At 37.0% G+C, this 16948-nt stretch overlaps 2 protein-coding genes across 2 annotated transcripts in view; one reads left to right on the forward strand and one right to left on the reverse strand.

Annotated features, from left to right (window-relative positions):
- Positions 1 to 63: 63 nt before the first annotated feature.
- LOC309889888 (riboflavin kinase-like) lies at positions 64 to 5487 on the forward strand. Its single transcript, XM_082783076.1, has 4 exons — positions 64 to 354; positions 1127 to 1278; positions 2363 to 2465; positions 3107 to 5487. Exons 1-4 carry the CDS (start codon positions 222 to 224, stop codon positions 3229 to 3231), a joined length of 513 nt encoding a protein of 170 aa, XP_082639202.1. The 5' UTR covers positions 64 to 221; the 3' UTR covers positions 3232 to 5487.
- A 4864-nt stretch (positions 5488 to 10351) lies between these two features.
- The window catches only part of PCSK5 (proprotein convertase subtilisin/kexin type 5), a 253825-nt gene continuing 247228 nt past the window's right edge, over positions 10352 to 16948 (reverse strand). The window contains exons 34-37 of the mRNA XM_082784364.1: positions 16684 to 16901; positions 14413 to 14528; positions 12649 to 12835; positions 10352 to 11821 (exon numbers count right to left, since the gene is read on the reverse strand). Of these exons, the coding sequence (XP_082640490.1) occupies positions 11421 to 11821; positions 12649 to 12835; positions 14413 to 14528; positions 16684 to 16901 (922 nt within the window). The 3' untranslated portion in view covers positions 10352 to 11420. The remainder of the gene's footprint in view (positions 11822 to 12648; positions 12836 to 14412; positions 14529 to 16683; positions 16902 to 16948) is intronic.

Raw genomic sequence — 16948 nt, forward strand, 5'->3', positions numbered from 1 at the left:
CAAGCGGCAGCGGCAGCCCCTGGAGGTGGCGCTTCCTCCGCCCTGCCACGGGAAAAAGCTGCCGCTTGATTTTTGGGGCATAAAACCCAGGCGGGCAGGGCCACCCCCCCACCCGCCCATCCGATAGCAGCCCCCTTTCTGAGCGGTATTTCCCCCCGTCAGGCTGCAGGGCAGGGGGGCGGTGGTTAACGGCCGCCCAACGGCCGCCTAACGGTCTGAGCATGCGCAGCGGCGGCGCCGTCCTTGTGGAGGCGGCGGCGGGCGGTGCCGCCATGGTGCTGCTGCCCTTCGCGTGCCGCGGGGAGGTGGTGAGGGGCTTCGGCAGGGGCTCCCGCCAGCTGGGCGTCCCCACCGGTGAGGGGCTCTTCTCCTGGCAGCTTTATTTTCTTTTATTTATTTATTTATTTATTTATTTATTTTCTTTTCGCTCTGTTCCCCCTTCTCTGTGTTGTTTAGAGCCGTGTGCCTTCCGTTGTTGAGGCAGTCCCTAGCCGAAACCGCTTTAAAATCCGCTTGAAGCCTTGCACGGAGAGCTGGAGCTAAGCGTGAAGGGAGTTAGCTGGGATAGCGGTTAGGGGAGAGTCTTAGTTCCATTCCCTTCAGTCAGGATAAAAAAAAAAAAAAAAAAAAGTAATTTTCTAAGCGAAAAACCCCAGTTGTCGATAACCTAAAAGGCAGCTGGAAATTTTTGACAGGTGACTAAAGTCATAAAATACATGCAAACAAGTTAAGTTACTTACTAGAAAAATAATTACGCATAAATAATTCTAAGATGCTACTTGAGCGTGCAGAAGAAACTTGATTCATTTATCTTAGACCATTTTATAGTAGTGATATTTCTAATAGTGGAATGCATTCATAATGGCTATTTTAGTTTTATTTTAACTGTAGAGTAGAATGGATATAACAATAAAATAGGAGCTATACTGACTGGTAGTGGTACAGGGACTACATTTTATGAAGTCATTTTATCATTTATAATTTGCAAGTGGCACGTTATATCACAATCATCATCCTCGGCACTCTGTTTGCATGTAGCAGGTTGGCAGAGCTTGACTTTCAAGCGCTTGAGAATTCTGTCATGCTCTTGATTCACATAAACGTATATTTTCTAAAATTCTTGCAGCTAACTTTTCTGATCAAGTAGTCGAAAGCTTTCCATCCGATATCCCTACTGGTGTATACTATGGATGGGCCTCCGTTGGAAATGGAGATGTGCATAAAATGGTTTTGAGCATAGGATGGAATCCTTTCTATAAGAATATTAAGAAATCAGTGGTAAGAATTTTGCTTTGTGGCGGTACTTTAATTATAATAAAGGAACCAGATGTTGACTTTGAATAAGATGAGCAGAATTTGGTCCATAAACGAGCCTTAGAAATTCTGTTTGATATTAGGAATGTATTTGGTATCCATCTCATATATTTGTATTCTGAAAAGGAAGTAGTCTCAGATAAATAAATTTGTTGTATGTTGTGTCTTCCACCATTACTTAAATTCTTCTGAAATGGATTTTTATTTCCAAATTGGTGGTTGCTTATTGTTTTCATAGCTAGATAAACGTAAGCTTAATACAGTATCAAATTTAATGGTTATGAGAATCTTAGAATGAGCTAGGAAATATTAATATATTTTCCTCTTCAATCCATCCGCATTTTAAATAAGAAATTTGGGGTCATCTTAATTTGTAGTGGTTTTTCATTAATATTTCTCTTAAATGGTAGAATACATAGATTTGCTATAGCTTAATATACAGAGTCAAGGTCCAGAAGTAGTAACAGGATGGAATTAAAATCCTGAACTGTGCCATCTGTGGTGTTCTTGTGCTTTTCCTGAGTCTTGCAGAATTTACTTTTAATTGCTAATACTTGGAAGCAATTTTGTTTCTATGTGAATCTGTGCTTTACTGCCCTCACTCCTTTTATAATTTTAACATTCAGTTCCTTTAACAACTAGTCCTTTAACAACTAGGCTTTCTTTAAACAATTTCAACCAAATTCATTACAGTTATTTGGAATCATCAGTCGAATGATCAAACAAATGTAAATGTTTCTGATATGTGGCTTTCAAAGCCTTATCTCCGTGATAAGGGATCAAATGTTTTTCCTGAGTGTTTTTGTTTTTTAACATTCTGTTACTAAGTGAATAACTTTTCTTAAATGCTATACAAAGTATAACTCTTCCTCCTAATATAATCAAAGTCTCTAGCCTGTTTATCTTGCATTATATGTGTTAGACTATCTCAGTTTTCCTGATGATGTGTGGGAGAATTTGAATTAAAGATGTTAGGTGAACATCCTTGCAACAAGGGGAAAAACTCAGTTCTCCATGATAACTGCCAACGTATTTCTCCTTTTTTTAGGAAACTCACATTATCCATAATTTCAAAGAAGACTTTTATGGAGAAATTCTTAGTGTAGTCATTATTGGATATATTCGATCAGAAAAAAACTTTAACTCTTTAGGTCAGTATTACAAGTTTCTATTAAACTATTTCTCGTATTCTAGCATATTGAAAGTACTGTGCTATCATTCTCTCTCTTGTCTTCAGAGTCAGCTGTTTTATGCCTTAATCTTTAACGTTTCAGTAAAATATTTTTCATAAGCTGAATCTGCTAATATATCCATTGAATGTATATAATTTAAAAAACAAATTAAATTCAATTAAGAAACAAAGCCACAATTGTATCAATACTTGTGTGCAATGACTGTATGACTCGAGCCTAATAACCATGTGGTCTTGCCGGTTGTCTGAGGTTTAATTCTAAAGTGATGTGGCTGTCATAAAAACATTGGTCTAACATGTCCATTCCTTTTTAAAATGGTTCATGAAATTCTGACTTTTTTTTTACTAAAATGCCCTGAAACAATGAAAGAGTAGTGCTTGGAGCACTGAAAAGTTAAAAAGTCAAAACTAAAGCATTTTTAAAAACAAAGATAATGTTGCCTTTCCAACTTCGTAGTAATAATTATGTATTGCCTCTGATTATTTTCTGTTGTTCTGTGGTGCACCTTATTTTCACTTTCTATTCTATATTCAGAATCCAGATCAGCTTTTAAATATTGTTACTATGTTTTTTTTTTTTTTTTTTTTTTTCTCCCCCAGAGGCACTCATTTCAGCAATTAAAGAAGACATTGAAGTGGCAAAAAGACAACTAGGTTTACCAGAACATCTTAAACTCAAAGACAATTTCTTTCATCTGCTAGAAGAGAAAATAGTAAACCACTGAGGAAAAAACTTTTTCTTCTCTCATGGACCTCTTTTCTTTGCCTGGCCATGGATCATTTGATATATGACGTAGACCTGTACTAGGTCTTCCTAGGATGAAGTTAATTTTCTTTGTAACAACTTGTATGGTGCTGTGTTTTTGATTTGTGACCTAACGCACTAATGTTTTATCTGTTCCGGAACAGTGTTTACACAGCGTCAAGGCCTTCTGTTTCTCACTCTGCCCTGTCAGTGCATCCACTGGGGCTGCGCAAGAAGCCGTGAGGGGACACAACCAGGGAGATGATGCAAACTAACCAAAGAGATATTGCATACCATGCCGTGTTGTGCTCTAGCATAAAATGGAGGGAGGTAGGATAGCCATCTTTTTCTTGGGTACTGGCTGGACATTGGTCTACCCGTGGGAGGCAGTGAGTGATTAACTTTGCATCATTTCATTTCTTTTTCTTATTCCACTTCTTTCCTTATTAAATTGTCTTGACCCATGAGTTTTCTTGCTTTTGCTTCTCCTTTCCTCCTCCTCTTTGCACTTACAGGAGTGGGTGGAACTGAGCGAGTGTCTATATGGTATTTAGCTGCCTGTTGGGGTTAGCCCACAACTGCCTGTTTGGGTGATTCTAATCAGACCTGAACACTAAAACCACACAAGATTTAAGTTTTCTTGTGTTGAATGGTCACTGATCTAGTTGTGCAAAAGGAGAAGGTTATTGTGGTAGGTCCTTATAGATAAATTGTTAACCCATTATTACAAGTCATTTAGAGATCTTAGTCCATGTGGAGTGTGACCAGAGTTAATTACCTCTACTGCCCCTAAGGTGTGAAGAGTTAAAAACATCAAAGAAGATTGTCAGTTTTCACATAAAGAATATTACTTTTAATTTGTTTCCCAAATTTGTATCTGGCTTTTAGCTAGCAGCTTAGGAATATGTAATATTGAGACAAATGTTGACTTCTTGTATCTGAAGCCATTGATTCTATAACAGTAACAAGAATGATTCATAATTGTTCTTATTTTTTGATATGCTATACATATATCTGTCATAGTTGAAATTATTTATTGTAGCCTTAATTGAAATAGAGGAAATCTTTGTTACTGAGTTACTGGAATGTGAAATAAAAGCTTCTGCCTAGTTAAATGTACATGTGGCAATGCATGACATGCTTAGTTTTCTTATGAGGAAGTGTTTCATTAAGGTTCAGAGAATGAATGACAGGGAGAAAGTTGATTTATGTCAAAGGTTTCAGGCTCAAAGGGTAAAGAACCAGTTTAACAATATTTCTAAGGCAGGGAAGGTAACCAAAAGCAACTGCATTTTAGTTGCTGCTGGCAGCTACTTTAGATAAGAACCCTTGGGTTCATTATACTGACAATGACACGGTGGGCTTAAAAGTTGAGATTAGAATGTAAGGCATAGGAAAGTCCTTTCAACCCTTTACACTAATTGCAGGTAAAATCCTAACTTTTCACTGTAGATCAGTGATCAGTGAAAGTCTTTGGAGATTTGTAGACTACTGTATGAACATTTCAGAAGGTACTCAGTATTTATTACAAGTCATGGTGGCCTTTCCCACTCTAAAATGTTTGCACAAGCAAGTGCAGGGTATGTTGTCAAAATTAACTAACTTGGAAAAGATCTGTTAACGCATACTTGAAAGTGTACTGTGTATTTGGAAGCCTGTACTTCTAAATCTACTTCCCCCACTCTCTAGCACAACTTTCTGAATTTCTTCCTTGTCCCACCTCACTTTGAATTTCAATCCAACATTTCAGAGAGCTTGGATGAAGTAGACTGAGGAATTCTCTGCTAGAACCCTGTCAGCATGCCAGGGTTCTAGTTCCACTTAATAGTACTTACATTTCAGCCAGTATTCTAGGATATTTTTGGAAAAGGCCTTGAGCAAGTCAAAGAATCGTTATAGCTGTGTAGGACTTACACAGAAGCTTCATTATTAAAAGGAATTGCTCATCAGTCCTGCTGATGGCAAGATAGAAGGGACACACCTCTTGAGGGAGGAAAGAATGATTTCCATAAAAGCACTTACTGCAATAAACAAAACAGCATTTTGGCCTATGTTGCTAAGGTTGTTTATAAATTTAACTCTCCAAAGACACTGACAATTTTGTCTTAGCTGTTGCCTGGACGTTTTCAGCACACTTTAACCTTCTTAGGAGGAAAACGTTAAAAACAAACAAAAAAACCTGCTGTCAGAAATGCTTTTATTAAAAAAAAAAAAAAAACAAAACAAAACACAACAACGTAGATTTACTGTATTGCATGTTGGAATTCTCTGTAAGAATTGTCTTGAAAGTGATAGTTTTTTTTTTTTTTTTTTTTTCCATTTTAAAATATAGATGTGATAGGGGAGAATTTTTTTCCACGTGTAAGAAGAGATTCTTGAGTTGGTAATTATGCCAAGGTCTTATTTTATGTTTTACTTTCTGAAGAAACAAATAGTAGCCATGCTAATCAATGAAATGTGTTGTCAACGTAAAGAATAAATCTTTATTCACTGTAGTGTTACAGCTAAGCTCATAGCTGCCTTTAATTTATTTTTTTTGCCACTGATTTTTTGTTTATTGTGGAAAGCCTGGTGCCTTAAGCTGGTTGTCTTAGTAACACTATTCTGTAAGTGCTAATGAGTGCTACTGTACAAAATTCATTTCATCGTTTGCTTTCGGAACAGCTGTGCTTGATAGAGAGCAGTACCTAAAGAAAAGTTTGAGAAACTTAAGTTGCTTGTAGCTCTCACTTAAAGTATGAAGATTGTTAACAGTAAACTAATAAACTGGTCTTTGCACATTTGTGTTCATGTTTGAGAAAATGTAATTGTATTCATTTGGTTGAATGTATATATCCATGCATTATTTAAGATCAAATACTGTATTCCTGTTCATTACATGATCTCCAGTACTGTATAAGCTTTATGAAGGGTTATATTTTTCCACTGTGTGCAAATAACTATTTAAATTTGTTGTAGCACTGTACTGTTAATAAAAGAATGTAATTAAGAACCTTGTAATGCTGCTTATCACAGATGTTCTGATTGATTGTATTGTGATGCAAATAATTTCTGCATATTCTTTAGCATATACTGAAAGAGGTGCAGAGTTCTTTCATTATGCTCCTTAAATTTCTTGCAGAGTCAAAGGGGGAAAAATGTTTGTCTTGCTTATAGACTTGCTGCTACAGTATTTGTTTGAGATGTTTGCAGTTTTATATATAAAGGTAATACATGAGCACCAAGTGAAACATAAGGATCACTGAAATTGGTGGAGTTCAAGCAATACAAGTATTTCTGTATCTTCAAATACTTTAAAAAAAAAAAAAAAACTATATTTTTTTTTCCCCTACATTTTAAATTGATTGTTGCCTCCTGAAGTCTATTCCTGTTGTGAAATTGAGTTGGTAATCTGGGAATGTCAGTATCAGAAGTTTTTTCAAATGCACATGTGAGATAATGGTCTTACTTGGATAACTATGGCATTAAACAGCCTGAGGGTCTAACAGCCTAAAAACCCTAGGCTTAGCAGATGTTAAATTGGACCATGCCTTTGTGTTTTGAAAAAAATAAGGGAGCAAAGTCTGGAATAGTTGATCATATAGGCTTCTTGTATAGCTTGTATATTTTGAATTGTGAATTTGAGATCCTTGAAACAGGTATGAAGCCTGTATTCAGTTGGTAACTTTTTTACTTTGAGAGATTCCCTGTGTATATGGTATGACTTTGTCTAAAACTAATTGAAAATGAATTAAAAAATCATATTTATGTACTTACTTTAAGCTATAAAAGGTAAATATTGTGTTAAAATTATTACTAATATGAATAACATGCATTTTCTATAACTGTTACACAAATGTTGTAAACATAGAATGTCAAACACTTTTCCAGATGAATACAGTGAATTAATTCAAATGCTAGGAAGTATCATTAGTAGCGTTCCTGCTAGAGAGTGGTACTTGTGCGTTCTTATTTACTGATTTTTTTTGCAAGCTCTTTTGCCACATCTGTGTTGATAAATTGTACTGAGCCAAAGGAGATGAGAAGTTAAAGATGTGTCTCATAACTCTAGTTAAATACAGTAATCACAAAACTGCAGTAGGTGAACTTTGAAAGTTTTCCCCAAGAGGCACTGTACTACTTTGATGTCTTAGATACCTTGATATGTTGATAACCTTGGTATCCTTAGAAGCTCTTTTTAAAGGACTATATGCAGCAAATAGCTTTTTGAATTCTTATTTTGCCTTCAGCAATTCTTAGAAATAGTTTATTCAACTTCTGATCTGTAAGAATCACTGCTGTGGTTTATAATAAAGGTTATTGCTAGTATTGCTGTTAAACATTTTTTCTGTTTAAGGAGGCTTCTGACAAAAACTTGGCTCCTATGATGTGTTTCTGTGCCATGCCTAGCACAGTTAGGTGTCATAGTCCTCTGGAAGTCCTTGTAAGCGTGATTGCCTAAAAGGTTAAACCGATGGGAACAAGTGTCCAGAAATTATTTAAACTAGCTAAAATTAAAGTGTCTGAAAACAACCCCTCTTTTTTTGTGTGTGTTCTTTATCTAGGACTTAACAGAGGTATGTCCGCAGAACACTGTAAACTCAAAATAGATCTGTCTTTACCCTTTCTTTCAAAATTTAAAACTGCTTGGTTCCTTTAGAAGTCAGATGGAAAGAGTTGTGTCCTATTCTTATGTTCTTGTTCACTTGTTTAAACATTTATTTGGGTCAGGGCAAAAGTCCATCTGCTATAGTTGAAACCTCTATCTTACACATTAATCTGTCTCTGGTCTCTTGGGGAGACTTCTTCTCATGCTGTTATGCTGTTAGTATTTAGACCTTTATTTAACCTCTGTGTGACATCCCTGCATTCCCATGAGAAAATAATGTAATGTGTTATGGGTATGCCATAAGGATTGCTTTTTGGATTAGATGGAGAGGAGTTTTCAGTGTAGTTTGGTATTTGTCAGGGGTTATGCTGTTCTACCAGCTCTGTGTCTTGACCGGAGGCATGGATTTAAGTCCTTAAGCACCTACATTCAGGTTTTTGTTTAGTACCTGAGCAATGTAATTTCAAAGCATTCAGTTGTTGTAGTCATTTTCTGGAACTGAAGTTTGAGATTAAAAATATCAAATTGCCTTCATAATTATTTTCTAATAAACGTGGTCTACATAGTTTTTTTGTTATTTATTTATTTTTGGATCAGAGTATCCAAGTGCTCAATGTGTTTTTCCGCAAAATTTTTCTGAGGTTTGCGGTTGGCTTGCTTTCCCATAGTGCTTTTGTAGGTAAGTAATTAACAAAGTGCCCTTAAACTGTTTGAATATTTGTTCCTCATCAGGAGCATCTTGTTACTCAAAGTTCATTAAGATGTTATGGTGAGATGAAAAATCTATAGTTAGTACTGGTCTATTCTGCCTCCTGCCCACAACCCAACTTCTAACAGTTACTTATGTGATTCAGTTTCTTATTTTGATTTCTATCTTTAGCTCAAAATTCCAGTCTGAGTCTTCAGCCAGTTGTGCAATTGTCATGTAAGACCCAGGAGTAAATGTGTGGTATACCATGAAAATGTAGTCTGGTCAGGAAATAGCCTGTAGAGGAAGGAGTCCTGGGACCCAAGATACTTGAACTCCTCCAATGCACTTGCCTTCACTTCCTTTCTAGCAAAAAATCAGGATGAAGTCATGGAAGAGAAAACTTTTTTCTATTTATGTGTGGAAAGAACGCTGGTAACATACACCTTCCTTTGAAATCAAATTGCTGGATTACATGAGGGGTAAGTGGGTTGTAAAACTATATAGGGGATAGGATCTTTACAAGATCTTGTGGAAAGAGCTTTACTACTGATAGAGTAATGAGAAATAGTTGCCTAGCAGAAAGGCAAATAAAATACAAGTAATCAGAGAAGAGTGAAGGACTTCAGAAACTCAGTGGATAAATGAGAAGGGCAAAAGAGGTACAGAAACCAAAGGCCTTGAGAAGGAAAGAAGGCTTGAGAAGCAAGAAAGAGAGAAGTTTAATCGAAGATAACAGGAATTGAGGTGGATTAAAAGAAAATTAATCAGGGAAAAGTTGAGTGAAAAATATCCTGTAGCAGGTTTGTGTTTTGAACTATATTAGTAAGAAAAATGTTCTAAGAGGAACTCTGGTGGGTGGAGGAGAACATAGCAGAAAGAGCTGTCTTTGTGGTGTATTTGTATTTTTAACCATTCAGGACAATTTTAAATAAATGAAACTTTGCTCATAAAAATGATAGAGATATTACTGAGATCCTATGCAAAAAAAAGCTTGCTATATCTAGCAGAGTGATTTAAAACTGCTCAGATATAGTTAGGTTTAAGCCTTTGAAACATGATGGGGAAAGTTCAGATATTCAAAGCAAATTCCTACAATTGTAAATCATACATATATAATATATATATATATATATATATGAAATCATATATATATGATTTACATATAAATCATTATAAATCATTATTATAAATCATAAATATAATTAACATAAATCATTAATAATGACTAATAAAATCATTAATAATATAAATAATTATAAATCAATAATAGCAGCATAATCCAAACAAGTTAATCCAAACAAGTGTAGAGAGCAGGATTAAATTAAAGGATTAAAAAGTTTTTCTTTTAATATGACCTTTCAGTCTGATTTTTCACTTTTTACCTTTTCTTTTTCCTTCAGAATTTCTCCAGAGAAAGTGACAAATAAGATGCATCTTTCTAAAGTACCTTACTGTTGTAGAGCTTTTGATAAATAAAAATCCTTTTTTGGAGGGCCTTTGTGAAAGGACATGACTTTGAATGCCTTTCTCTTACTGAAGGTGCACTGATTAAAAGATTAAATTCAAAGTGGTGACAATAGACTTGTCCTTAGAACCTTGAACTTAGAAATGGAAAGATCCTGGTGTCTTTAGAAATACCTTATACAAAAAATACCTCTTAGATATCAATCCATAATAATCAAGTATTCTCACACAATTCATTTGTAGACACTAACTGTAATTGATTTACAGGTCTGGAGCTAATTCTTATTGGAAGTCTAAAGGAGCTCAGAGAGAGCAACTTGACAAATAACAGCATTTTCAAGATGGTTTTGTGCAAATAATTTATTCTTTCACAGTAAAGGGCCATGAAAAGCATCCTTTTCTTTACTACAATGCATTGCATTTCTGTAGTGATTGAAAAAAAATCACATTGCTGTGTTCCTTTAAATGACATTTCTAAATAAGTACAAATTATCCCCTTTGACATCGTCTGACCATCCTTGAGGCATTTACAGCAGAAATGGAAAAGTTGCTTGAATAAACAGTTTAAATCTCTTGTAGCTGAGAAGGTAGTTGAAAGACAGAAGGAATCCTATTTTGTCTGTGCTTATAGGCAATATTTCCCTTTGCAGTAAACCAAGAAGCCTGCATGTACAATAAAAGATTATTTAACAAACACTCTAATAAGGATTAATCAGAGGTTGATATATAAAATATTTCAGTTTTTTTTTTTTTTTTCCTCATACAAACTGGGACTGCAGTGAAGTTACCTGTAGTAGTCACAATTGCAGGTCTTAAAAATCATGTTATAGATGCACAATTTCACTGGGAAATATGTTCCAAGATTATAAGGAGAAATGTGTTGGCTTTGAGCAGCGCAGATGTACCAGATGATATCAGTGAAGAGAATCTGGCTAAAATCAGGAAACTTGCATATGCTATTACAAATTGCTACACAACTATAATCACAATGTAGTAAACTACTGGCACCCTACCACAGTGACATTTGTCATGTAGTTAAATAAAACTATCTTATTTATATCTGCACATTTTTAGTAGAGAGTGGCAAAGTTTGCAGAAAGTGTGTATGCACAGTTTGGTTGGGTGTTTGTGTTTGTTGTGATGCACACACATACACATCGGGAAAGGATTTGCTGTACATGCAAATGCACGTAAATGTAATTTCCTCACCAGCCTACATCTGGAGTGTTACTTAAAAGCCTAACAAGGATTTCTGTAAAGCTTCAGGAAAAAATGTTTTTAGAAATCACTCTGCTCTCACAATAATTGTAAGCTACAGTCTTAAGATCAGCATGAAAAGAAGTAACTAAACATACTTAACTAAAATGCTGTAATTTAATAGGAAAAGCAGAAGAGCAGACCAGAAAAACTCTAAGTTAGTAGAGAGTTATCTAAATGAATAACTTTCATCATCATATTCAAGCTCATCTTCTTCATTGTCCTCCAAAAGTCCATATCGAAATCTATGATACACTGTGCCATCCTGGCCCATATATACGATATCATCTTCATCATCATCTTCAACATCTCTATCCCTGTACTCAATCACTTGATCTTCCTGATAGCTTGTGGTCTCGCGGTAGTTGCTCATGTAGGAAGGAAGGACTTTGGAGTGATTTGTCAGCTTCTCATACCCACCTTTCTCGACAGCATGTCTTTTGGATTTTGATTTTCTCAAAATGACTACAATGGCTCCAATGACAAGAAGAAGCAAAATTGAGGTAATGACAAAGAAAGAGGTTTTGCTTTTGCTTGCAGGTGGTTGAGTGGTCCGCAATACACAATCATCTGACAACAGCAATAAAATAAAAAAGAGTAAATGAAGTTGTGTGTATACATGTGTAACAGGGGGTGGGGTTGAGTATCTTTTTTAAAAGACCCAGTACAACATTAAGGCCTGCTTACATTTTAAAATGTGTTTGGCTAAATACCTTACCTTTTCAGTACCTCAATTACGTTCTTCTAGCTGTGATGGTATGAGGAGGTAAGCAAGGCTCTTGGGACAGCTACAATTCTTTATTAGATTAGGAGTAACCAGAAAGAAACAGAAATGCTAATAGGCACACAAACACAAACCTACTCCCTAAGCCTAGGCAAGAAACATAGCACACCCCTATTGTATCTATGCTTTTTAACTTTCTGGCTGCTAGGATAATTTAATGACAAGTTGTGTGCTTTGAGTGTTTTTCAAAATTGTATCAGTTTGGTCTAATAAAAACATTTTTTTCCAACCTACAGGTTGTCCCTTGTATGAAATGCTGTAGCTATTTAGAAGTCAACGGTGTGATTTTGACATGACGAGCTTAGAATGGGTCCATATTGTTTGCTATCCACTGAAGGAAGCATGTCCCAGTCAACTGCTTTATGCCTGGCCATTTGGCACAATACATGTAGGTGAGAGGAACTCCCATGTCAGTTGCAATTAATGTTATTTGGGTAAAGCATTTCTATTCTAGTGATGGAGCAGTACAAATACACCAGGTACTTGCAGCTCAGCAGTGCATTTTTGCTGTTTTCCACTTTTCATTTCTAAGCGTCAGTCTAAATTTTTTTCCATTTCTAAATGTCCAAATTAAGCACACAAGCAGCTCAGCTGCCCTTTGGGATGGTCTTACCTTGCGTTTCACTGCAGTCACAGCACTCCAGGATGGGTTCTGGGTCGGGGTCCCTGCAGCAGGGCAGGCAGCGGCCTTCCTCGAGGTAGAGCTGCGCACCGGCTGGGCAGACGGTGCAGTTGAGAGGCCCGGGTCCCTTGCACTCTGTGCATGTGCTGTCACAGCTCTCACACTTGGGGTTATCCTCCTTCAGACACAGAACACAAGGAACATGCCTTTCTTTTCAGCTGCCTCAGACCTCACCTGACAGGTCTGTGCTGTCACTCACTGTCTGGGTGGTCACGTCTGGACACCAGGGGTGTCAATTGTAAAATTGAGTAGGGAGTAGGAAAATTGACGTCTGGTTCCTACCTCCTAGGTTCTCAGTGATCTGCTTGTAGGGAGGGGGAATAAAGTGTTGTAGGAGCTTAGTTAGGGATCTGACCTAGCTAGAGAGCTATCTAAAATTCATTTGAACTATAAGCTTTCTGGTCAGAATGTATTTTTGTTTTGCTAGACCCATACTGGCAGGTTTATGGTTCTTTGGCACTAATGCATTTAAAATAGCCTTCAAGAACATATTCAAGAACATAATTAAAAGTAACTGAGATGTGAGAAACCAGACAAAATATCTGGGGGGATGAGAGGTGGGGAATGATGAGAGAATAAATTCCTTTTGCAGCATGCGAAGGAGCAGAAATAAGAAGTAAAGCTGGGTGACAAATTTTTAGCAAAGCAAATTTTTATTAGATTGTGTTGGTTTTGTTTAACAGAAATGTCTTAGATTCAGAAACTCTTCTCAAATTCCAGAGAGGCTTTTGGGAGCCTCCATGTACAAAGACAACTGGAGCTTGTCACTGTCATATCTACTTCTCAGTAAGCTCTGAGGTCAGGTAATTCAGGGCTTCCAGTGTTTGCATTTCCTGGCCTACTGGGAAAAATTACCTGTTTTTCTGTCTTGGAGCCAGGATCACATACTCAGTATGAGGATCTGGAAACACCAATAACCTTTCATCAGTCTTGATCTCTGCTTGCAGCAGAGGGCTGCTTGTTCTGAATCTAAGAGCTTGGAAAAGATGTGGGGTCATAGCAGTTGGTCTGGAGAGTCAAAGCCCTTTCAAAAACTGTGGACCTCTGTGGTCTTCAGCTGTTAGGCTGTTTTTTCAGGTTCACAGTTATGCAGCAGTTCTGCTACAGGAAATTTCAGGCCAGAGACTTCAGAGTATGCAGCATCCTAGGCCAGCTGGCTTGCCATGCTGCTATATTCATGAATAAACAACTCTGGGAGGTAGTTGGTGTAGAAGCCTGAAGCAGGAGTGCCCAGACTTGTGGCACAGACTCAGACCTAGCTGTGGTCCTACTCTGCTCAACATACAGGTCTGTCAACTTCAGCCTCTCTTTTCACTAGAGATTTCTACTAGCATTGTTGTCAATCAGGAATGTGATGTGATTTCGTACAAACAAAGCAGCAGAAAACACCAGGGAAGTCTCAGTAATACTTGAAGAAAATAAATGCCCTGTTACAAATGTAGCTGATTTTGTTCACATAGCTTTGGTATCATCTTTGCCAAAGTAGTGTCTTCGTATTTACTGGTAGAGAATTACTCTATGGTAGAGAGAGACCAAAAGAGAAACAATACTTCCCCTATCAACAGAAGAAAAAAGTAAGCATATTTAAAGACAAGAAGCCTTGAAAAGTTAGGGAAGAACATTCTCTTTTTGTGTTGTGTTCAGAAGTTGAAGTTCAGCATGCTAATCGCAGGAAACAATGCCTACAAACATTACCTCTTGTCCTGACACATCTTCGACTTTGTAGCTACCTACAAAACAGTCTGAGTTGCACATTCCACCTAACAAACTGTAGCTCCACACACAAGATGTGCAGCTGAATGCTTCCTTCCCTAGAAAGGAAAATAAACCAACAGTATTAGACCAGGAAATATTGTCATCTATCTTCATTTAAAAAATATTCTCACCACCACCACCAACAAAGAAAAGGGACACTTGTCATCTTCAAGAATCAGCAGTAGGGAGTACAGTTTGAAGAAGCTGGTATTAAAATGCTATTAAAGAGCTTAGACCTAGTGCTTGAAGTGTATTTTTCTTTCGTGTTTTGATATTCATGAAAAGATGACTAGGATATAGCTTTACTAAGATGTAGTTTTACAGGGAAGCTCAGGTGCTCAGTAGGATCAATTAGATCAGTGTTCTAAAGTAAAGTTGTGGGAAACCTTAGCCAAATGTTCCTTGCAAAACCAGTAAGTATTTGGCCTACTAGTTAGCCTTTTTCAAACCACAATGAATCAAAGTACATTTATGTTTAAATAGCAAAATAATTTTTTTAGTTGTGTAGGAAAAAAGTTCTTCACTAGGTGCAAAGAGATCATCACATGCACTTTGTGTGTCTTCTGGAAGTCTTTTTGAAAGCAGATGCTGCCTGTAGTGTTTCTGTGAAACATTGAAGTGAATGTTTTTTCATATGTTAAGATTCACATATTAAAATGCATCTGTCCAGTTCCCTGCAACTAAATGTTTTCTGCCACTGTCTGAAAGGAAGAAAATGTAAATGCTAGTACTTCTTGTCAGCAGAAGCTAAACAGGTGAAGTTAGCAACCTTCCATGACCCAGCAAATTTACTATGTGTGTTTGTTTTGTTTTGTTTTCCTGACCAATGCAGAGTTTACCTACATGGTCTTGAGAAACAAGAGACACTGTATTACTTTTTTGCCTGTATCTCAGCAATGCAGATACATTTCAGAACATCTAATATTTGTTGTTTAGAATGATAGGCTTGTTTTTTTTTTTTTTTTTTTTTTATCTTAGTGTCTCTTTAATTACAACAGAAATTCTCTTCCATAACATTTATCATGAATAAAGTAAAAATCAATGACTGAAAGTAGTCTGGAAATTAAAGTGACAATATTTTTGTCCCAAGTCTGAGCCAAACTATTTCTGTTATTTGTTATAATGTTGTTATGCAGTTACGCTTTGATAGTTCTTGAAGATGGCTTCAGTCTTGGAATGATTTCCACAATTTTAAATATTGTTATGTTGCAATTAGCCATCTGTGCTATCCAATTGATCCACTATCCAAAACTATTTTGATATGTTGCAGTATGGTGTAGTCTGAGCTGCAGAGTGGCACATGCTAGCTGTCATCAGATGACACTCATGTACAGTAGTACAACAAATGGGTCCAACGAGATTAATGCTGCCCTGTTCTGAATCTGATGCAGTATAATTTAGGGAAGAGACTGAATGTGTAAGTGTGTCACAGAGCAAAACAGATGGTCTCCCAAAGTAAAGTTTGAAAAATACTTAACCATATTAAAAACAGCAGACATCACACTGCTTTTTTTCCACCCTAAAGATATGCTTTATGGCCTTATTCTTATTTTAAGTGTTGCTAGCTTTTGATTTTTTTTTCTCTTTCCTTTACAGTCTGTAAAGGTCTGTGGTTAGATTTAAATTCTTTCACAGAGTAACACATAGCAGGTTAACTCAAAGAGTGAGATATTATTCAGTGTTTGTGCAAGAAACAGGGAGGGCCTAGCTCTGTATGCAACAGAGCCTTTTTATTTTGAAGTGGATGAGCATCTTTGAGAGAGGCCTGGCTGACTTAATACTTATTTACTGCTGTTGGTTTGTTTCCCGTTGCTGGGGACTCAGTCCCAGCCCTCCCGTTGTGTGTCTGCTTTCACACTTGCACTCTGTGCGTGCAGGCAGCCCTGTGGGGAGCTTGGTTGGATTCATATCCTTGCTTTGATCTCAGTCAATCAATGCTTTAAAGGTAATGTGGCAGCATGGAATCTCCAACAAAGTGAGTGACCCTGGGGTCTGGGGGAAGCTGGCAGCCCCTGCAGAGGGCTTGCCACCCTCTGCAGCTACTGAGATCATTGATGTGTTGGTAGGGCTATGCATGGCATGCCTCTGCATGACATGTTTCCAAATCTTGGAGCAGAAGGAGAAAAAGAAAAGGGATGGCAGGTGCCTTGACAATCCTTGACAGTGGTTTTGATAATCCCTTTTTTGTCAAAACTGAGTATGTGTTTTTACCTTCACAAGTTCGACAGAATGGGTGGCATCTTTCACAGACATTGTCATCCTTGTTTTCATAGTAATATTCAGGACAAGAGCTAACACATTGGTTCTTGGACCGCAACAGGTAGAAATATGTATCACAGAAAAGGCAGTCTGTCTGTTGAGGCCCCATACACTCCTTACAGCCCTTGTGGCATCGCTCACATGATCCAGTGGAGTTTTGTGCAAAATATCTGAAACAGATCAGACAGATCAACTCAACAAACAGGCTTAGCCAGAC

Source organism: Aythya marila (genome assembly GCF_965140915.1).
Source record: "Aythya marila genome assembly, chromosome: Z".
NCBI lineage: Eukaryota > Metazoa > Chordata > Aves > Anseriformes > Anatidae > Aythya > Aythya marila.

Bases quoted from the DNA above. Each gene is read 5' to 3' on its own strand.
- LOC309889888 (XM_082783076.1), top strand. From the start codon at position 222: ATGCGCAGCGGCGGCGCCGTCCTTGTGGAGGCGGCGGCGGGCGGTGCC. The intron at 355-1,126 runs GTGAGGGGCTCT...AAATTCTTGCAG, and splicing joins CCAGCTGGGCGTCCCCACCG to CTAACTTTTCTGATCAAGTA. The intron at 2,466-3,106 runs GTCAGTATTACA...TTTCTCCCCCAG, and splicing joins AAAAAACTTTAACTCTTTAG to AGGCACTCATTTCAGCAATT.